This window comes from Psammomys obesus, unplaced genomic scaffold, assembly GCF_907164565.1.
Source record: "Psammomys obesus unplaced genomic scaffold, mPsaObe1.curated_primary_1811, whole genome shotgun sequence".
NCBI classification, from domain to species: Eukaryota; Metazoa; Chordata; class Mammalia; order Rodentia; family Muridae; genus Psammomys; species Psammomys obesus.
Window position 1 is genome coordinate 9550577 of NW_026594428.1, and position 23353 is coordinate 9573929.

Below are 23353 nucleotides of genomic sequence, written 5' to 3' on the forward strand. Positions count from 1 at the left end.
CTGAGTAGTATTCAATTGTGTAAATATACCACAATTTCTGTATTCATTCCTCCACTGAAGGACATCTAGGTTGTTTCCAGATTCCGGTTATTATGAATAAAGCTGCTATGAACATGTTTGAGCAAATGTCCTTGTTGTATACTTGCACATATCTTGGATATATGTCTGGGAGTGGTATAGCTGATCTTTAGGTAACACTATTCCTAGTTTTCAGAGAAAGTGCTAGATTGATTTATAAAGTGGTTGTAGGCTCTAAGATCAGCAGTCAATAAATGTGATCTCAAGAAACTGAAAAGCTTCTGTAAAGCAAAGGACACAGTTATCAGAACAAAAAGATAGCCTACAGACTGGGAAAGTATCTTCACCAGTCCTATATCTGACAGAAGGCTAATATCCAGAATATATAAAGAACTCAAGAAGTTAAAAAACAACAAACCCAGTAATCCAATTAAGAATGGGGTTCTAATGCAGTCAGTCCTGATGAAACCTGATACACTAGGATCAGAAGAAAGGAGAGGAAGACCTCCTCTATCAGTGGACTTGGGGAAGGGAATGCATAGAGAAGGGGGAGGATGGGGGAGCTGGGAGAGGAGGAGGGAGCTGTTCACTGGAGATACAAACTGAATAAAGTGTAATTAATAAAAATTAAAAAAATAATCTACAGAAATAAAGTCTGCATGGCCAATGTTTATTTTATATCCTATTTGCCTGTCACATAAGAGAAGCTTGGAAGTATGATTGAAGTGATTAAAATAAAGAAAAGAATAGAAAAAAATAAGAATGGGGTTCAAAGGTAAACAGAGGATTCTCAATAGAGGAATATCAAATGGACGAAAAACACTTAAAGAAATGTTCAACCTCTTTAGTCATCAGGGATAGGCAATTCAAAACAAACCTCATATTTCACCTTACACCCATCAGAACGGCTAAGATCAAAAACTCAAGTGACAGTACATGCTGGAGAGGATGTGGAGAAAGGGAAGGGTGTATTCTTTTCAGAATGAGTCTTTCACTAAAAGGAAGCCTATTCATCAGACAAACTTGATTTCAGAACTCTGCTTCACGTTTCCATTCCAGTTTAGTTCTGATATCTACATTGGAATTTCAATGTATATATTTTAAGATAATCTTATTTCTTCTAGTTTTGATAATATTAGTTACTATAAATTATACTTGCTCAGAGTGGATACAAATTTAGATATGTACAATTAATAAATGCATACAAATTTGCTCTATGAGTCTGTTTTTCTAAGTAAACACTCTCTCAGTACTAAGTACAATGTCCCTGTTGCTTTATTCTTATATCTTTATATATCCACCAAATAAAAGTGGTTTCTAATAAATAGCATCCATTGTTGTATATCTCCTCTAGAATATATATTTAAGTTACAATTGCTTTATAGAAGAAGAATAAGTTCCTACCAGTGATATATAATAAAAACCTCTGGAAGTTAGTGGTGATTTTAATTCTGTTTTATGAACATACACATTACCATGTGTCTTGCATTTATACAGATAGTGGAATGATCATTCAGAAAACAATAATGATCAAGCTTCTGTGGTGTCACTTTTCAAATAGACATAGTAAGAGAAGTTAAATATACTGTTTACTAATTCTCTGAGAATTTAAAATGTGCACACAATGTATTGTGATATATTTACTCCACATTGCATTCCTTAGCTCCTCCAGATTCATGCCATCTGCCTTCCCAACTTCATTGCCTTTTTTTTAAAGAACATACTCAGTCCAAATTGTGCTACTCATACAAGTGGATATGGACCTACTCGCTGGGGCAATAGCAACTAACCAGGCCATATTAACAAACATTGTCTTTTTCTTCTCCAGCTATCATTCATTAGCTGCCTATAGGTCATTAGCTATGGTTGGGATCTTGATCTCACTCTTCATGCTGGAATGCAGAGTGGCTTAATATTCTGCAGGTCTTTTGCTGTTAAATACCACTGCTGTGAGTTTATCAGATTCCAATCATGTTTAGAAGCAACCATTTTGCTCTTTTCTTCTTAACCTCTAACTCTCATAACCTTCCCATTCCTATGTGTCTCCTTCAATATATTTTTTTTTATTTTTTTATTTTTTTATTATTTTTTTCTTTTTAGTTACATTTTGTTAACTCTGTGTCCCAGCTGTATCCCGCTCCCTCATTCCCTCCCCAACCCCACACTCCCTCCCTGGTCTCCTCCCTGCCCCTTTCCAAGTCCACTAATAGGGGAGGACCTCCTCCCCTTTCATCTGACCCTGTTTTATCAGGTATCTTCAGGGCTGGCTGCAAAGTCCTCCTCTGTGGCCTAACAGACTGCTCCTCCCCTGGGGGGGGGGGTCAAACAGCCTGCCCTTGAGATCCTGTTAGAAATAGTCCGTGTTCCCCTTACTTTGGAAAACTACTTGGTTACTGAGCTACCACGGGCCACATCCGAGCAGAAGTTCTAGGTTATATCCATAGATGGTCCTTGGTTGAGTGTCAGTCTCAGAAAAGACCCTGTGCCCAGATATGTTTGGTCCTTGTAGAGCTCCTATCCTTTCCATATCATACTAACTCCCCTTCTTTCATATGATTCCCTGCACTCTGCCGAGGGTTTGGTTATGAGTCTTAGTGTCTGCTTTGAAACACTGCTAGGTAGAGTCTTTCAGATGCCTTTTGTGGTAGACTCCTGTCATAAGTTCAATGCACATCCCATTTGTCTTTCTACATGAGGATTAATCACCTTCGCCTGTGTCCACTTTCTTGATTATCTTATTTAGGTGTGTAGATTTCATTATGTTTATCATATCTTGTAGGTCTATATAAGCGAGTATATACCAAGTTTGTCTTTCTCCTTTTGGGATACTTCACTCAGAATGATCTTTTCTAGATCCCACCACTTGCCTGCAAATTTCATGATTTCCTCCTTTTTGATTGCTGAGTAGTATTCCATTGTGTAAAAATACCACAATTTCTGTATCCATTCCTCTGTTGATGGACATCTAGGTTGTTTCCAAGTTCTGGCTATTACAAATAAAGCTGCTACGAACATGGTTGAACAAATGTCCTTGTTGTGTACTTGAGCAAATTTTGGGTATATACCTAGGAGTGGTATAGCTGGGTCTTGAGGTAGCACTACTCCTAGTTGTCTGAGAAAGCACCAGATTGACTTCCAAGGTGGTTGAACCAGTTTACATTCCCACCAGCAATGGAGGAGGGTTCCCTTTTCTCCACAACCTCTCCAGCATGTGCTATCACTTGAGTTTTTCATCTTGGCCATTCTGATGGGTATAAGGTGAAATCTCAGGGTCGTTTTGATTTGCATTTCCCTAATGGCTAATGAGGTTGAGCATTTCTTTAAGTGTTTCTCTGCCATTGGATGTTCCTCTTTCGAGAATTCTCTGTTTAGCTCTGTTCCCCATTTTTTAAGTGGATTACTTGGTTTGTTGCTTTTCTGCTTCTTTAGTTCTTTATATATACTGGATATTAGCCCTCTGTCAGATAAAGGGTTGGTGAAGATTCTTTCCCAATCTGTAGGCTGTCTATTTGTTTTGATGACAGTGTCTTTTGCTTTACAGAAGCTTTTCAGTTTCATGAGGTCCCACTTATTGATTGTTGCTCTTAGAGCCTGTGCTGTTGGTGTTCTGTTCAGGAAGTTGTCTCCTGTGTCAATGAGTTCTAGGCTGTTTCCCACTTTTTTTTCCAACTGATTTAGAGTATCTGGTTTTATGTTGAGGTCCTTGATCCACTTGGACTTTAGTTTTGTGCAGGGTGATAAATATGGATCTATTTTCATTTTTCTGCATGTAGACATCCAGTTGGTCCAGCACCATTTGTTGAAGATGCTGTCTTTTTTCCATTGAATGGATTTGGCTTCTTTGTCAAATATTGAGTATTCATAGGTGTGTGGGTTTATTTCTGGGTCTTCTATGCGATTCCATTGATCCTCCTTTCTGTTTCTATGCCAATACCATGCAGTTTTTATTACTGTTGCCCTGTAGTACAGCTTGAGATCGGGAATGGAGATACCTCCAGATGATCTGTTGTTGTACAGGATCGTTTTGGAGATTCTGGGTGTTTTGTTTCTCCATATGAAGCTGAGAATCTTTTTTTCAAGGTCTGTAAAGAATTCAGTTGGTATTTTGATGGGAATTGCATTGAATCTGTAGATTGCTTTTGGCAGGATGGCCATTTTCACAATGTTAATCCTACCAATCCATGAGCACAGGAGATCTTTCCATCTTCTGAGATCTTCTTCAATTTCTTTCTTCAAAGACTTGAAGTTTTTCTCAAACAGGTCTTTCACTTGCTTGGTTAGAGTCACACCAAGGTACTTTATGTTATTAGTGGCTATTGTGAAGGGTGTTGTTTCCCTAATTTCTTTCTCAGCCTTTTTGTGTTTGGTATACAAGAGGGTTTCTGATTTTTTTGAGTTGATTTTGTATCCTGCCACTGTGGTGAAGGTGTTAATCAGCTGAAGAAGTTCTCTGGTTGAATCTTTGGGGTCGCTCATGTATACTATCATATCATCTGCAAATAGTGACACTTTGACCTCTTCCTTTCCGATTTGTATCTCCTTGATCTCCTTTAGTTGTCTTATTGCTCTGGCTAGGACTTCAAGTACAATGTTAAAGAGATATGGAGAGAGTGGGCAGCCTTGTCTTGTCCCTGATTTCAGTGAGATTGATTTAAGTTTCTCTCCATTGAGTTTGATGTTGGCTATAGGCTTGCTGTATATTGCCTTTACTATCTTTAGGTATGTGCCTTGTATCCCTGATCTCTCCAAGACTTTAAACATAAATGGGTGTTGGACTTTGTCAAATGCTTTTTCAGCATCTAAGGAGATGATCATGTGGTTTTCTCCTTCATTTTGTTTATGTGGTGGATTACACTGATGGATTTCCGTATGTTGAACCACCCTTGCATTCCTGCGATGAAGCCTACTTGGTCATGGTTGATGATATCTTTGATGTGTTCTTGGATTCGGTTTGCAAGTATTTTATTGAGTATTTTTGCATCAATGTTCATAAGAGAGATAGGTCTGAAGTTCTCTTTTTTGTTGGATCTTTGTGTGGTTTAGATATCAAAGTGACTATGGCTTCATAGAATGAGTTTGGTAGTGTTCCTTCTATTTCTATTTTGTGGAATAGTTTGAAGAGAATTGGTGTTAGTACTTCTTTGAAGGTCTTGTAGAATTCTGCGCTGAAGCCATCTGGTCCAGGGCTTTTTTTGGAGGGGAGACTGTTAATGACTGCTTCAATTTCCTTGGGAGATATAGGGCTATTCAGTCTTTCTACCTGATCTTGACTTAATTTTGGTAGATGGAATCTGTCAAGAAAGTTATCCATTTCATTTAGATTTTCAAGTTTTGTGCCATATAGGCTTTTGTAGTATGACCTAATAATCGTTTGGATTTCCTCAGTGTCTGTAGTTATGTCCCCATTTTCCTTTCTGATTTTGCTGATTTGTATGGTTTCTCTCTGCTTTTTAGTTAGTTTGGCTAAGGGTTTGTCTATCTTGTTGATTTTCTCAAAGAACCAGCTTTTTGTTTCATTGATTCTTTGGATAATTTTATTTGTTTCTAATTGATTGATTTCTGCCCTTACTTTGATTATTTCCAGCCTTCTGCTCCTCTTGGGTGTATCTGCTTCTTTTTTTTCTAGGTTTTTCAGTTGGGCCATTAAGTTGTTTGTATGTGATGTTACGGATTTCTTCTTGTAGGCACTTAGTGCTATAAATTTTCCTCTGAGCACTGCTTTCAATGTGTCCCATAAATTTGGGTATGTTGTGCCTTCATTTTCATTGAATTCTAGAAAGTCTTTAATTTCTTTCTTTATTTCTTCCTTGACCCAGCTGTCATTGAGTAGTAAGTTGTTCAGTTTCCATGTGCGTGTCGGCTTTTTGTTGTTTCTGTTGTTGTTGATGTCCAGCTTTAGTCCATGGTGGTCAGATAGTATACAAGGGATTATTTCAATCCTTTTGTATCTGTTGAGGCTTGCTTTGTGACCAACTATATGGTCTATTTTGGAGAAGGTTCCATGTGGTGCTGAAAAGAAGGTGTACTCTTTTGAGTTTGGGTGAAAAGATCTGTAGACGTCTATTAGGTCCATTTGATTTAGGGATTCTGTGAGTACTTTTATTTCCCTATTTGGTGTCTGTCTGGTTGATCTGTCCCTTGATGAGAGTGGGGTGTTGAAGTCTCCCACTATTAAGGTATTAGGATCAATGTATGATTTAAGCTTTAATATTGTTTCATTTACGAATGTAGGTGCTCTTGTATTTGGGGCATAGATATTCAAAATTGTGATGTCCTCTTGTTGGATTTTTCCTTTGATGAGAATATAGTGGCCCTCCTTATCTTTTTTGATTAACTTCGGATGAAAGTCTATTTTATTAGATATTAGGATGGCTACTCCAGCTTGTTTTCTGGAACCATTTGCTAAAAGACATTTTTCCAGCCCTTTACTCTGAGGTAGTGTTTATCTTTGTTGCATAGATGTGTTTCTTGGATGCAACAGAATGTTGGGTCTTGTTTCCGTAGCCATTCTGTTAGCCTGTGTCTTTTTATTGGTGAGTTGAGTCCATTAATATTGATAGATAATATTGACCAATGCATATTAGTTCCTTTTGTAATGGAGTCGATGATCTTACCTTGTTTCATTGCTCGTTTTCTTTTCATTTTTGTTGGGATATTATCTGTATGCCCTGTTTTCTTGGGTGAATTCGTCTTCGTTGGATTGGAGTTTTCCTTCTAGTATCTTCTGTAGGGTTGGTTTGCTGTATAGATATTGCGTAAATTTAGTTTTGTCATGGAATATTTTGTTTTCTCCATCTATGTTGATTGAAAGCTTTGCAGGGTATAGTAGTCTGGGTTGACATTTGTGATCTCTTAGAGTCTCCATGATGCTTGCCCAGGCCCTTCTGGCTTTCATAGTTTCTGATGAGAAGTCTGGTTTGATTCTGATAGGTCTACCTTCATATGTTACTTGGCCTTTTTCCCTTGCTGCTTTTAATATCTTTTCTTTGTTCTGTAGATTTAGTTTTTTGACTATGATGTGACGTGATGTTTTTCTTTTCTGGTCTAGTCTATTTGGTGTTCTGTAGGCCTCTTGTATATTTATGGACATCTCTTTCTTTAAGTTGGGAAAATTTTCTTCTATGATTTTCTTGAAAATATTTTCTGGACCTTGGAGCCTGGAGTCTTCTTTTTCATCAATTCCTATTATTCTTAGATTTTGTCTTTTCATAGCATCCTTGATTTCTTGGATATTTTGTGATTGGAATTTTTCTGATTTTACTTTTTCTTTGAGAGAAGTATCAATTTCTGCAAGTGTGTCTTAAGCTCCAGAGATTCTCTCTTCCATCTCTTGTATTCTGTTGGTGATGCTTACTTTTGTGGTTCCTGATCTTTTCTCCAAGTTCTCCAGCTCAAGAGTTTTCTCAGTTTGTGTTTTCTTTATTGATTCTAATCCTGTTTTCATGCCTTGTACCATTTCTTCCATGTGTTTGAATTTGGATTCCTGTCTCTCTATGATGGACTCTATTTCTTTGTTCATTTCCTTTTTGTATGCCACTAATTTTTTCTCTACTTGTGCCTCTATTTGTTTGGCTATGTTTGCCTGTGTTTCTTTAAGGGTTTTGTCTATTTCTTCTTTCTTTATCTCAAATTGACTGGCCAACTCTTTGAAAGATTTGTTCATTTCCTCCTTATGAGCCTCAAATAATTGAGCTAGCATGGCTTTAAGGTCATTTTCCTGTGCTTCTGATGAATTGGAGTATCCATGGATTTTGGGGTTTGCTGGTGAAGTCATGATGTCCTGATTTATGTTGGAAGTGTTCTTTCGCCTACCCCTGGCCATTGGCTTATCTGAGACCTTCCCTGTTTGTTTTTGGATTCTGCCGATCAGACTGGTACTGTCTCTCTCTCGAGTCTGGAGAATTCTTCAGGAAGTTGAGAGAGGTCCCGTGTCCTTATCGTATGCTGAGGACTAGCTGTACCTGTGGGAGGAAAGTACGCAGGCGCAAACAGAGGCAAATGCAAGTGTGCGTGCGTGCGTGCATGTGTATATGTGTGTGTGTGTGTGTGTAATTGGGCGTGGGCGTGTGTCTCAAGGGACAGAGTGATGGCTAATGTTGAACCCTTGAGTGTGTGGGAGGGGCTCTGCAATGTATATGTCGCAGGCGCTAGTGATGATCGCAGCGCAATTTCTGGCATTAACTGCCTTAACTCCTCAATTAGACCCACAGAGCGGGAACTTCAATGTTCCAAGTGCCCCTCTGTTTCCCAAAGTGGGTATATGGGTGGGAGGGGGTTCGATGCCTGGCTTCTGTTTTAGAAGGACCCAGGATCAGTGGAGCTGCAGATTCTCAAGAGTTCACTCACTTACAGGCAGGTCACTTGGCAGAGAACGGGGTATCTGGGCTCTCTGCTCTCTGGTTTGGCCCTGCTTCTTTGATGCGCTCTGCCAGTTCCGTGCTGCTGTCACTGCCAGGTTATGAGGTCTTGCTGCAGCTGGAGATTTCAGGGTGATCACATCAGTGGGAATCGGGGTAACCAGCCTTTCTGTTCTCTGGTTTGGCCCTGGTTAGTCTTAAACTGGAGGGTTGATGTGCCCTGCCAGCTCAGTGCTGCTCCGCTGCCAGGTTAGAAAGTCCCGCTGTAACTGGAGACTGGGTTGCTAGTCCAGATGCTTTCTGGGAAGTCCTGGGGTCTCTTCACTGTGCTCTCCAAGCTTCGGAGGCCCAGCGCCTGGTGTGTCTAGCTTGTATGGCGTTTCTGTCTGGTTTTGGTGAGTATATAGCGTATTCTCTGTCACTGTTGGATTGGGCGGGCCGTACTGTCAGTGATCACGATCCTGCGGAGCTAGTATGGCGTCTAGCAGACTCGGGCCCTGGGAGGATGGTGCAGCTGCCGCGCGAATCTGGGGCTCCAAGACACAGTACTGCTGGCCTTTGCTGATAAAGGGCTTGGGGCTCTGCCTCAGTGGCTGCAGGCCCCAGGCAGTTAGGTCTGCGCTGAGAAAGGCGAGTCTGAGAAAGGTGAGTCTGAGAAAGGGGAGTCTGAGAAAGGGGAGTCCGCTGTGCCAAGGAGGAGGGAGGTCTGGGGGAGGGGAGTGCGGAGAGATCAAAGGATAGTTTCTCACCTTCCCCAAACAAGTCCCTGGGTGACCCAAGACCAAGGTTTTCACCTCCTGCGATGTTCCCTGTTGTTTAGAAAGTCTCTCCGTTGTTTCCCTGGCTTCAGAAGTTCTTCCACTCATCAACTCAGAACTTTATCTCTTCCACAGCTAGGAAACTGTGTGTGCTAGTCGCCATCTTGGCTCCGCCCTCCTCCTTCAATATTTAATAAGCCTAAACATTGCAAGAAGCGAATGTTTCATTTAAGGCTTATCAATAGACCCTCTATACTTTATTGATTTGTGATCTTTTGTGTTAACTATACCGCACTGCACAATAAACTTCTGAGTGAGGATGTGAAGGCCATTTGATAGTGTATCTGTTTGGCAAAATACTAATAGGAGGGTCTACCCCTGTGGCCTGTGAGCTACTCAGCCACAGCTTTTTGGCTAGACTCACAGTATTGCTTATGTGTTTCATCCTGTGGAGCTTTCCTTAAACCCACTCCAATAAGAACACCGTCAATTACCCCGTAACATTTATGTTGCTAATACATCCATGGATCTATCATTGGTAAGCGTCTCCTTAGTGGGAAATAGCCTTTGGATATACCACTGGAGTGGTGCCATAGGTCATATTGAAGACGTAAATGAATATTTTGTGGGAGCTGCACAGTGATTCCCACAGTCACTGCACCAGTTTACAGACCTGGCAACAGTCCAGAACCTTACCGGAACATTCTGTCACTTTGTTTCTTAATTTTAGCCACTGTGATTGGGGAGAGAGGTATTAATTTGCATTTCCTAACAGCTAAGGATGCTGAACAGTTTTAAAAATTATTTCTTATTTGTTTTTCATTCATTTTTTCTTTTGACAAATCTCTGTTCAGTCAGTCCAATGTTCTATTTTTAATTGTTATTAGGGAAGGAGCACTTTGGTAAGATATACTGAGGAAGCAGAGTAAAAAGTATCATGAGTTGAAAACCAGCCTTGATAATTTTGGTTAAGAAAATATTTCTTTTAAATATAAAGCAGTTTAAAGGCTTCTTTTTTAAAATATAAGAGTCAGAAGGTTTTTAAGTGGTTCTAGTCAGAGGTCTTATTTACAAGAAAAAATATTTGGAGTGTTAGGTAGAAATATGAATCTCAAAAAAGTAAAAATAAAAACTGAATATTATTCTATAAAATGAAGATTACAAGTCAGGTCCCATGATGTTAGTGGCATTATTAACTCCCTTCAGAAAAGTGACTCATTCCAAATTCTAGAGATAAAAATCTGCAAGCAACGTCAGAAAAACTCAGGGGTCTTTTATGAGACTGTTTTTCCAATCAAGACCATGTATGGATATAACCTAGAACCCCTGCTCAGATGTAGCCCATGGTAGCTCAGTCTCCAAATAGATATCCTAGTAAGGGGAACAGGGACTATTTCTGACATGAACTCAACAACTGGGTCTTTGACCTCCCTTAACCCCTGATGGAGGAGCAACCTTGCTAAGCCACATTGCAGCCAGTCCTGAAGATACCTGATAAGTTAGGGTCAGATGGAAGGGGAGGAGGACCTCCTCTATCAGTGGACTTGGACAGGGGCAGGGAGGAGATAAGAGAGGGAGGATGGGATTGAGAGGAAGGATGGGATTGGGAGGGAAGGGGCTACAGCTGGTATACAAAGTAAATAACCTGTGATCAATATAAAAAATAATATTTATTAAAAAAACACAGAAGAAGGCCCTCTTTCACATTAATTCACCTATTGTATTCTTTGGTATTACATTTTTGGAGTATTATTACAGTAACACTCATAATAGAAATTCTGGTTTTCAAAGAAAACCAGTTTGGGAAGCAAGAAGAATATTTTATAACTATCGAAAGTGACAAGACTCCTCAAGAATTACGCTTAGAGCAAAGTAGGAATTAATGTGGATAAGACAGAGAAGGATCATGCACTTCCAAATGGAGAGGAACAGTGCATGGCTTCAATGCATACAGCCATTTTTGGACTATGACATGGTTATTGAACCATGAAATAATGTTCAAAAGTGCAATAGTTATGTTTGTTTCTCTCTCACTCCAGCAATACAGTCATCACTTTTCATAACTCTCAAGAGATTAAAATTTTATAATGTGTATGTAGTTGAAAATGCACTTAAATGTTTTTGTAGTGATACAGAACAGCATTGTAAAGATAAACATTGGAAAGAAAATCACTCATTCAATATATCTGTAATGCATTTATAAAGTCACTTTCTTCACTTTGTACTCATGAATTATGCTTTGTTAAATAACAGCATAAAGGACAAAGTTGTTAATTTCATTTGAAAATCACACCAAATGGTGAAAAAGCATTAAGATAATTACACCTTTTATATATTTGTCACATTGGCTTCTAAGAAGAGTTACTTAAATCTCTTTCTTTTAACTCCATGATTTCACAAAAATCTGTGTGAAATTGAAAATATATCACCAAAATAATTTGGTACTAATTAAAGTATAAAGAAGGAAGGCAAATACTTTAGCCAAATATTTTAGTATATGTGAATGTTGTGATTTAAGTAATTTGGTTTATTCAAATGTGAACATTGTGGAATTATTTTATGAAAAGAATCGTTATAAATCCAGTGTGCTCTGACTCTTTTTCCAGTGCCTGTACTACTTTGGACCTAGAATTATATCCACTTTAATTATAAGCTACAGGGACTTTTGAATTATTTCAAATAAAGTCAGTGGAAATGTATCTTTGTGTTATCAAAATAGTGTAAAATTTGAATAACACATTTTCAGATGTTTCACATATAATTCTTTTTTATTTAATTTTTTATTATTACAATTCTTTCACTTTGTATCCCCGCTATAGCCCTCTCTCTCTTCCATTCCCAGCCCCATCCTTCCTCCCTCTTCTCCTCCCATGCCCCTCCCAGGTCCACTGACAAGGGAGGTCCTCGGCCCCTTCCATCTGACCCTAGCCTATCAAGTCTCATCAGGACTGGTTGCATTGTCTTCCTCTGTGGCCTGATAAGGCTGCTCCCTCCTCAGGAGGAGATGATCAAAGAGGCAGCCACTGAATTAATGTCAGAGACAACCCCTGCTCCCTTTACTAGTGAACCCACTTGGAGACTGAAATGTTTTGGAAGACATCTGAGCAAGGGGTCTAGATTACCTACATGCATGATCCTTGGTTGGAGTATCGGTTTTTGCAAAGACCCCTGTGCCCAGATTTTTGGTTCTGTTGCTGTCCTTGTGGAGCTACTGTCCCCTCCAGGACTTTCTATATCCCCCTTCTTTCATAAGATTCTCTGCACTCTGCCCAAAGTTTGACTATGAGTCTCAGCATCTGCTTCCATACCCTGATCAGTAGAGTCTTTCAGAGGCCCCCTGTGTTAGGCTCATGTCTTGTTCCCTGTTTTCTCCCTCGCTGATATCTATCCCATTTGCTTTCTGAGTGAGGATTTAGCAACTTCCTTAGAGTCCTCCTTCTTGTTCAGCCTCTTTTGGAGTACAGATTTTAGTATATTTAGCCTATATTATTTGGTTAATATCCACTTATGAGTGGGTAGATATCATGTGTGTCTTTCTGCTTCTGGGTCACTTCATTCAGGAGGAGCTTTTCTAGTTCCCGCCATTTGCCTGGAAATTTCATGATTTCCTTGTCTTTAATTGCTGAGTACTATTCCATTGTGTTAATGCACCACAATTTCTGTATCCATTCTTCCGCTTAGGGAAATCTGGGTTGTTTCCAGATTCTGGCTATTATGAAAAAAGCTGCTATGAACATGGTTGTGCAAATATCCTTGTTGTATACTTGCACATATTTTGGATATATGCCTAGGAGTGGTATTGCTGGATCTTGAGAAAGCACTATTCCTAATTTTTAGAGAAACCGTCAGATTGATTTTCAAATAGTTGTACAAGTTTGCATTCCCACTAGCAATGGGGGAGGGTTCCCTTTCTCCACATCCTTTCCGGCATGTGTTGTCACTTGAGTTTTTTATCTCAGCCATTCTGGTGGGTGTAAGATGAAATCTCAGGGTCATTTTGATTTGCATTTCCCTGATGACTAAGGACTTTGAGCATTTCTTTACTTGTTTCTCTGCCATTTGATAGTCCTCTATTAAGAATTCTCTGTTTTGCTATGAACCCCATTCATTATTATTATCATTTATTACAATTTATTCAATTTGTATTCCAGCTGTGTCCCCCTCCCTCTTCTTTCAATCACATCCTCCCTCTTTCTCCTCTTCTGCTCCTCGTCTCATCGATGATAGTTGAGGTCTTCCTCCCTTCTATTTGACCACAGCCTATCAAGTCTTATCAGGCCTATCAAGTCTTATCAGGACTGACTACATTGTCTTCCTCTGTGGCCTGGCAAGGCTACACCCCCGCCACACACACACACACACACACACACACACACACACACACACTCAGGGAGAGGTGATCAGAGAGCCTGTGAATGTGTTCATGCCAGAGACAGACCCTGCTCCCATTATTAGAGAATCCACTTGGAGACTGAGTCTATGGGCTACATCTGAGCCAGGTTTTAGGTCCTCTCTGTGCATTGTCCTTGGTTAGGGTATCAGTCTCTGCATGACCTCCAGAGTTGTCCCTCAGTGGAGGAATGGATACAGAAATTGTGGTACATTTCCATTTCCATCCCTAGCTATATAACGCCATTGTTTTCAATTATACATAAAAATTAGGTTATGAATGATTATTTATTTTGTTTTGTAAATAATTAAGTATAACTATGCTTACCTGAATACAATTCAATTAACTCTATGTGATAGCTCATGCTTATCTTCTGGGTGGAAAATTAATGAAAAAATAAAACATCTCATTTCTTTCTTTCTTTTTTTCTGATATAAGGCTTCTCTGTGTAGCCTTGGTTGTCCTGGACTCACTTTGTAGACCAGGCTAGCCTTGGACTCGATCTCACAGAGATCAGTCTGCCTCTCCTTCCTAGGATTACAGGCCTATGCAACCATGCATGGCCATCTCATGTTTCTTATTTAAAAAAATCATGAACTCAATGACTGGCTCATTTACCTCCTACTCCCCAACCCCCCGAGGGAGGAACAGCCTTGCTAGGCCACAGAGGGAGATATTGCAGTCCTAAAGATACCTGATAAGCTAGTTTCAGATGGAAAGGGAGGAAGACCTCCCCTAGCAGTGGACTTGGAAAGGGACAAGGAGGAGATGAGGGAGGGAGGGTGGGATAGGGAGGAAATGAGGGAGGGGGCTACGGCTGTGATACAAAGTAAATAACCTGTGATTAATATTAAAAAAATAAAATTAAAAAAGATTTTATGCCCAAAAAACAATGCAGATACATGTCTTATTAGCTCAAAAAAAAAAAAAAATCATATTCCCATGGGTTGCAGAGATGGCTCAGAGGTTAAGGCTTGCTCTTCCATAGGTCCTGAGTTCAATTCCCAGCAACCACATGGTGGTTCACAACCATTTATAGTGAGATCTTGTGCTCTCTTCTGGCATTTGGGTGTACATGCAGAGAGAACATTTATACATAATAAATAAATAAATCTTTAAAAAAATCATGTTTTCTTTACCTTTAAAAATATAATTTGAAATCTTGATATTTCTTACATGAATGAATAAATAAAATGATTTTACATTAGGTAATTTTAACACTGTCTTTATTTCAAGGTTTTCTTGATACAGCTGCTAAAGTAAAATTTTAATTGAAATCATTTCCCTGCATGGAAATCTGTCTTGCCTGGATATAAAGTCCACACCTTAGAGCATTATGAAAAGTATTTTAGAAAATGTGCGCCCAATGATTAACCAATTGGCATTTTCACTCATGTTTGACTGTGTCAACCTGTGCCCCAATCCTGGTGTGATTTTTCAGCTGTATATATTTTTTTCAGTGAGCTTCCTTTTTTCAATTTCAATTTATTTTTTTTAAAGCTAACACTTTATATGCCTATTTGACTTTGTTATAGCACTGATAGAAAATGTGGTATATATTTAAAAGCCGTGTGTGCAACCAACAACTAATTGTTTTTTGTTGTTGTTGTTGTTGTCTATTATTTTCATTAATTCATTTTAGTCACACTAGAGCCTGATCAGAGACTCCTTTCTCTTTTTCTCCCAATCCCATCCTCATAGGCTCTCTCTTTCTCCTTCCTCTCCCCTTCTCCTTAGAGGAGGAGAGGTGCCTCATTAGTATAAACCCATCCTGGCACCTCAAGTTATAGCAGGACTAAGCTCATCTATCACTGAGTCAAGACAAGGCAGCTCAGCTAGGAGAAAGGGACCCAAAAGCAGACAGCAGAGTCAGAGACAACCTTTGCTCTAATTGTTGCTCTTGTTTGATACTGTGATTTAATTATAAATTTTCTCTCTTCTCCTCTATCCAGTAATTTCAAGTCTCTTTTTATTAATTGTTATTGACAGTACATATGACTTTATATATATGCGTATATTTTCAACTATTACTTAAGTCCATATAATGTTACTTTTAATCATATTTTCATGGTTGTCCATTTGCCGCTGTAGAATAATTTGCTGTGCTTTCTCCTCAAAAGAACCTCTGCCCTCTCCCAGATCTAGTGACTTGCCTTTAGCTCTTTGTGAAGGGTTTCTGCCTCATGGAATTTACCCAACCACCCACCCATCCCCCAGCCCAATATGGTATGTTCTCTGATGTACTACTTGTTCAGCTCAGTTTTTGGTGGTCGTGTGGGTGAGAATTTATGACTATAGCTTCCTATGTTATTAGGAGACAAAATTTCACAGCAAATTTCTTTTCTCTCTGGTTCTTACAGTCTTCCACAGGATCCCTGGTTAGGTGGAGGAGTGCTCTGTGATGTTTCCATTGGGATTGGGCTCTATATCTCTGCATTTTGATTGGTTGTGGCTTTCCGTAGTGTTCTCTGTTGCAAGAAATTTCCTTGGCTTTCCGTAGTGTTCTCTGTTGCAAGAAATTTCCTTGATAGGGATGAAGGCAACACTTATCTGTGTGGATAATAACCAGCGTTTATAGAATGCTGTCAGTAAATTATTGATAGTAGATTTTCCTACAGTACTATTTTGTAATATGCACATCAATTTTTGTTAAGTCTCACAAAAGTATAAGTAGATGTGTAATTAATGATAAGAATTACAGTTTGGAGACCAAAGGTAAAAATGTGCCAATGCACACAAGTTTTATGTGTATTTTTGAAAACATTCAGACATTTTTTTTTATTTTATTAGTTAATCCTATTGTAGCTGGAACCAAATATCATAAAAGAAGTAACATGAGGGAGAAAGAAATTGTTTTAGCTCAGGGTTTCCATGGGTATAATCTGTCATGTTGAAGGTTAGCAATAGGAGTATAAGGTCTGTGCTTACATTTAGCCACAATTAATGATCAGAAATATATACATTTGAGGTCAGTTGCTTCTATTTTCTTCATTTTTTTTTATTCTGTCAAGAATCCTGTTCCACGGGGTGTGAATATTCATATTCAGGATTATTCTTCCCTAAGTAAAATCTCTCAAAAATAATTCCACAGCATCTCAAAAATAATTCCACAGCAAAGCACAGAGGTGTGTCTTCTAATCAAATCCATACCAAACATCTTCATGCTTTAAAGAAATAGAACTTGTATTTAGAATGTGTAATTAAAATTCACATGCTTAATTATATGTACAAATTCTTTCTTCCCAACAGGCTGAAAATGACAACCTGTGCTAACCAACAGTGACAGCTGGGGTCCAATGGCTGCCCTTGTAATTCCACCCATGAATAAGGATGTAAACATTGCCTGACCTTTCCCTGATGGGCAGCTAAATCATGGACAGACTAAATTATCTGCTTTGGACTGTAATTCCAAAAGATGCTTTGGCTTCTCTCTTGAATGCATACTGAGCCATTGTAGGCCACAAAGACAGGAAGGACTGTGAACAGGAAGTGATCTTACAATGAAAATTACGAGCACATCTTGCATCTGCCCAGTCCTCGTGTGTCTCTGTTTTGTGCAGAGGTGTTATGGAACTGCTCACCACAACTCCATCAAGGTGACCAGAAACCAAACCAAACACACCGAAGGGGAAACAGAAGTCCACCATCGTCCGAAGAGGGGATGGGTATGGAACCAGTTCTTTGTTTTAGAAGAACATATGGGACCAGATCCACAGTATGTTGGAAAAGTAAGTTTGTTTTCATTTTTTCAGAATTGCTTATTAGTTTTGCTTTTCTTGAGAAATTGTAGGGTGAAGGTGGAACTGGAAAATGAATGATGAAATAAGGAACATGTGTCTCATTCTAGAAAGCTGTTCCTTAGATTGGAAAACTCAAACTAATTGTGGGAAACAGGCCCTGCCCTTCACATTGATCACCTCCCCCTGAGGGAGGAGCAGCCTTACCAGGCCACGGTAGAGGGCAATGCAGCCACTTTTGATGAGAACTGAAAGACTAAGATCAGAAAGGAGAGGAGAAGCTCCCCTATCAGTGGATTTGGGGAGTGGCATGCATGCAGAAAGGGGACGGAGGGTGGGATCGGGAGGGGAGGAGGGTGGGGCTTATGGGGGGATACAAAATGAATAAAGTGTAATTAATAAAATAAAAAAAGTAATCCACACATACTAAGTTATTCTCTCCCATCAATGTTGCCATTTTCTCTTCTAATGAAAGTAGATTTAATTGGATGTAAAAAACCTTCGTCTTTACTGTCATAAAGTTATGTTAAAATTCACAATTTTTCTGATTGGCCCATTTCTGATGCCTCATACTTTATGTTTTTCTGGTTCATGGACATGATGTTAAAATAACACTTCACCTATTAATGTTTAATATTTATTTCACTTGCTAAGATGTGTCACTAAGTCAGCTTTCTTGAGTTCATGAACATATTGTCTAATAACTAATAATAGTTTTAATATATATGTTGCTTAATTTTCAATATAGGTTAAATGTACATAGATGGCAATAAAAATGAAAACAGAATGTAGTTAGCAAATTATTAATACTGTCAGATCAAGCTTTGTTAAAAGCAGAGTACCATGTCCATATCTTGAAGCACCATCTTCTTCGTGCTAGGACAGAAGAAAATAGTGGGGAAGGTTAGTTGTTGATCTGTTGAAGCAGCTGCACTTATGTCTGTTTAACGCCTGTCAGAGAAGCAGCTTGCTCAGAAGTGTGGTCACTGACTGCAGGCTCAGTGCCTCCCTCCTCCCTGGATGACTGTTTATTTTTGTCTTTATCACTACTGATTAAAAAAAAAAAAAAAGTCCTCCATGCAGAACATGCTACCTCCCTTGCAGGCAAGCTTTTCAGAAACAGAATCAGTCCATTCTGTTGTATGTCCATAGGGGATTACAATGCAGCTGTGGAGACTGTAGTCCATAGAATCCAAGGTGTCAGCTTATAGAACACAGAAAAAGATCTGAAACAATTCTGCAATACTCATATATTCATACCAAGAGGAAACAAATAATTCATCTTTATTACATGCTTTTTATCTTGCAAGGTGTTCCATGGAATGACAAATATATGAACATTGAAACAGCATAATGAGTTACAAATAGTTTATTTGTTATAAACTTTGAATCCTCTTTTTAAAAAAATCTCTTAATTTTTGTAATGGATGCAAAACAGAAGAAACAGAAATATTGGTTCTTTAGGAGTAAAAGACAATACAGATATATTTTATTATTAAAAAGTTATGCATATTTAATGCTATTTTGAATAAATGCGAAGATAATATGAGTTTAGAAAAGGAGAGGAAAAATTGGGACAACTTTTCACCTCCCCTCTGACATAACTAGGCCAAACAATGATGATGTCTCAATGAAAGGATTCCTTCTAAGCTACTTTCCAGGACACGGTGCACGTGAGTGCTAGGGAGGGTGGAAGGATCATGCTGCTAGCTCTTAGATGTTGGTATTTTAATGGAAAAATTCCAAGGATAAAGGATGACCCAAAAGATGTGGCCACTTATATAACCAACAGCATTCCTTCAGTTCCATGTAATTTCTGGCAGTTAAGATGCAATGGTAGCAGAATTGAAATGCAGCTATTCACAGGGAACAAAGTTGAAAATTTTCCATATTGCTATTTACAGATAATATTTCTAAGCTCCTAGACTTTGGCTGCAGTGAAAGGAGGGTTATGAGACATTTTCTTTACATTGGGTTTGTAGCAATGCTAATAGTTGGGATAACTAACGGAAATGATTAAAACAAAAATAACTCTTGTGAATGGCTGTATTCCTTAACAAGACCAGCTTGAGACTTCATTTCCTTTTACACTGCTCTTCCTAAAATTTCTATATTAATTTTGGCAAGTGCTGAATAATCGAAGTTGTCTCCATTTTCCTAATAATGTATGAAATGATAAGGTGAAAACAATGTGTAGACACAATTTAACATTTATACATCCAAATTTCTTTCTGAAATAGGATTCTGATACATGAATAAACCAATGTTTTTATAGTATGAAGATCTTCTCCCGTGAGTGGTAACTGTATTTTAACCTTGAATAGTAAAAAATAGAAGTGGCTATCTGGACAGGGATGGACAGATGTGGTTACAGTGAGTGGAATTTTGGAAATATTGTAGGATTTTTAAAGACCTTTGTGTGCCCCTTTAAAGAATTTATTGCTTATTGGGTATAAAGCAGATACTATTTTATTGTTTGGATGATTCCATCATTTTTAATTATTTTATTTCGTTTTGTATTTTTTAGTGTTTTTTTCTCCCATTAATTAAGAATATATTATATCTACCGATGCATTTACCTTCCTCTACTTTTTCTAGGTTCTCCCCATATACCCTCCCATACTGACCAAACCCCTTTCTGTCTTTCATCAGAAAACAACTAGATTTCTAAGAATTAACAAAAATATATATTATAATAAGATATGCTATCTTCTTTATATAACATATCAATGCCTTGTATTAAAATAATATTTATTTAAATTTTTATATTTATTTACATTGAAGTATGATCCTATTACCTTCCATTTCATCGCACCCACTCATGCCATATCAACCTCAACAAGTCCTCCTACCAACCAGATATCCTCTTTTATTCATGCTCTTTTTCTGTCTTCATGACCCTCAGAGTCCAACCTCTTCTTCCCATGTATGAACATCTATCTCAGGGTTTTGCAGCAATGCAAATTGTTGGTATAATTATAGTTGGGGTATATATATATGTTCATTGAAAACTGTGCCACCCCCTGAAAAAAAATGTTTCTTTCTTCTTGAGCAAGTATTACCTGCCAGTGGCTCCTTTAAATTTTAAGTTAGGGTTAGCACCTGTAGAAAATTCTAGATAGAAAATTACTGCCATCTTCTTGTATAGGGCTTAGGCAGGGACCAAAAGAGTCTATGAGTTCATGACTGTGATATCCAGGCAAGTCTAGGGACAGTAGTTTCATGGGGTTCCTCATTCTTTTGATGTTCTTATGTTATTCCAAAATGCACCCAAGCCTTGCACGTGTGATAAATATGTGTATTTCAAATCTGAGCACCTGGCCTTTCATACTCAAGTCTTTGACCAGTTCAACAACTCTCAACTGACTGTTGTCCTCTGCCAAAAGAAGCTTGTCTGACTTCAGCTGAGAGAAGCAAAGGTCAATGGGTATAAGTATTAATATATAGAAGACAATTTGACACTATCACAATTTACCAAAATTAAAAAGGTAAATACTATCGTAGGGTCTGTGACAACCTGGATGGGGGTTTAACATTTTCACAGTTCCAGGCTTGAAAGTCACTCCTGTGGAACAGGCCACATGTAGAATTAGACAGTTGCCTCCCCATAGCCATCCTGTCACTATTGTACAAGTGCACAGAACTTGACAGACTGGTTTGTTTTGTAGTATCAAGGGTGTAGCTTGAGATCAGATCATTGTTTTTGTTTTGTTTTGTTCTATTTTTGCTTTAGTTTTTTTTTTTTCTTATTTGTTTCTTCTTCCCAGCAGTCTGTATTGTAGCTTCTAATACTATGAGAGCTTGCTCTCAGTGATGGATTTCTGTGATCAGGTTGAAATTTATGTCTCTAAGTCACACACCCAAAAGATGTGGTACATTCAGCAATAGGGTCTTACCATGATGTTACAGCTAATACTTAAGGGAAATGCCAGTAGCCTGTGCTGTTTCAGAGACCTCTCAGGTATACCTGACCAAATGGGATCTAGAAAAGATCATCCTGAGTGAAGTATCCCAGAAGGAGAAAGACAAACACGGTATATACTCACTTATATAGACCTATAAGATATGATAAACATAATGAAATCTGTACACCTTAAAAAGATAATCAAGAGAGCGGACATGGGGTAAGATTATCAATCCTCATTTAGAAAGACAGATGGGATGTGCATTGAACATTGACAGGAGTCTACTGAGCACATTTGAAAGACTCTAACTAGCAGTGTTTTCAAAGCAGATACAAAGACTCATGACCAAACCTTCGGCAGAGTACAGGAAATCATAAGAAAGAAGGGGAGTTAGTATGATGGGGAAAGGATAGGAGCTCCACAAGGACCAAATATATCTGGGCACAGGGTCTTTTCTGAGACTGACATGCAAAAAAGGACCATGTATGGATATAACCTAGAACCTCTGCTCAGATGTAGCCTGTGGTAGCTCAGTAACCAATTGGTTTCCCATAGTGAGGGGAACAAGGACTATTTCTAACAGGAACTCAATGACTGGCTCTTTGACCTCCCCACCCCCCAAGGGAGGAGCAGTCCTGTTAGGCCACAGAGGAGAGCTTTGCAGCCAGTCCTGAAGATACCTGATAAAACAGGATCAGATGAATGGGGAAGAGGTCCCCCCATCAGTGGACTTGGCAAGGGGCAGGTTGGACATGAGGGAGGGAGGGTGGGATTGGGAGGGAATGAGGGAGTGGGACATGGCTGTGATACAGATTTAATAAAATGTAATTGATAAGAAAAAAAATAAAATTAAAAAATAAGAAAAACAACAAAATATTTGTTTGCGACTATTGCCTACATTGTAGATAATTAAATAATTAAGAATATTTTATATATTAAAAGGTAGATTAATATAACAATTTTACCAAATTTACTTTCAGTTTTGCCTATATTGACATGGAGAAAGGTATGATAAAGATTAATAAAAGCTTATATATTCTGAAAAAATAGATATACCGTACTTTATGAAATTGTACAATATGTTATGGTACTATCATGACTTTTACTAGATTTAAACCATAATTATTGAAGATATTAAAAATAACTATTATAAACTTGTTGAGTAAGTCCATATCATTTTTACTCTTCCTTTTCGCACAACAATGTAGATTGACAAGAATAATTTTATGTTACTTTATTAAACAACTAAAAACATGTAGATAGAAGTAAACTCTAAGAATCTACAGCAAATATAATCACCGTTTTATTACACATCTGAATTGATGGGTAGCAGTCTCGGACCAGCATTTGACATTTATGGCATTTGTCAGGGCAATATCAGAAAAGAATTAAAAATCCAATTATTTGCTTAAAATGCTTTCTAGTTTGTAAACCGTGAAATTATTGAGAGTTTTCATGATGGCTTACACTTTTCTGCACTTTTGTTTACAGATAATAAAATAATTAAATCTCTTTTAATTTGAAATGCTAAATTTTCATATCAAAGAGATGAAATTAAGATTAAAGGAAGAATATATGATACAAAATTAGAATGTTGAGCTTTTCAGAAAAAAGCCCTTTTAATGTCAAATGAATCTGAATTCGTATTTAATTGTAGAGCAAAATTTGAACTAGCAACTATCTCATATCATCAAATTGATAATTTTTGAAGTTGAAAAGTTCATCTATTAAAATATGACATTTGAAATTCATATGTATGACAGCAGGAATACATGGTGTCTTATTATGAATTCATGGTGTCAGTTATGGGTTACATTTTATGTGTGTATTGACTCTTGTACATACTTTACATCTAAAAGAAAGCAGAACCGCAAAGGAAAATTTGATTGAATGGCTATCTCATTTAAGTTTAAGTGACTTTGGCTTATATGATAAAGATATCATATTTAGAAGTTTAATTATATTTTTATGGAATAATTTATAATATACTTGAGTAAATAAAATGCCCATACTAATGAATTATTTACCATTTACAGCTGAAATTTATTTTAAAAAATTAACAGTATAAAACAATGCATAATGATAATATTATAAGGAGTATATTACATTGCTATTTATTTACAACTATAAATATACTACTAACTTCTCTCTCTGGCTCTGTGTGTATGTGTGTGTGTGTGTGTGTGTG

General features: G+C 37.9%; 1 protein-coding gene across 4 annotated transcripts in view; it reads left to right on the forward strand.

Moving 5' to 3' along the window:
• Cdh18 (cadherin 18) overlaps positions 1 to 23353 on the forward strand; it is a 618087-nt gene that overhangs the window by 224499 nt on the left and 370235 nt on the right. For all 4 annotated transcript variants that reach the window (XM_055618993.1, XM_055618992.1, XM_055618994.1 and 1 more), the window contains exon 2: positions 16773 to 17251. In XM_055618993.1, coding sequence (XP_055474968.1) covers positions 17024 to 17251 — 228 coding nt within the window. In that variant the 5' untranslated portion in view covers positions 16773 to 17023. The remainder of the gene's footprint in view (positions 1 to 16772; positions 17252 to 23353) is intronic.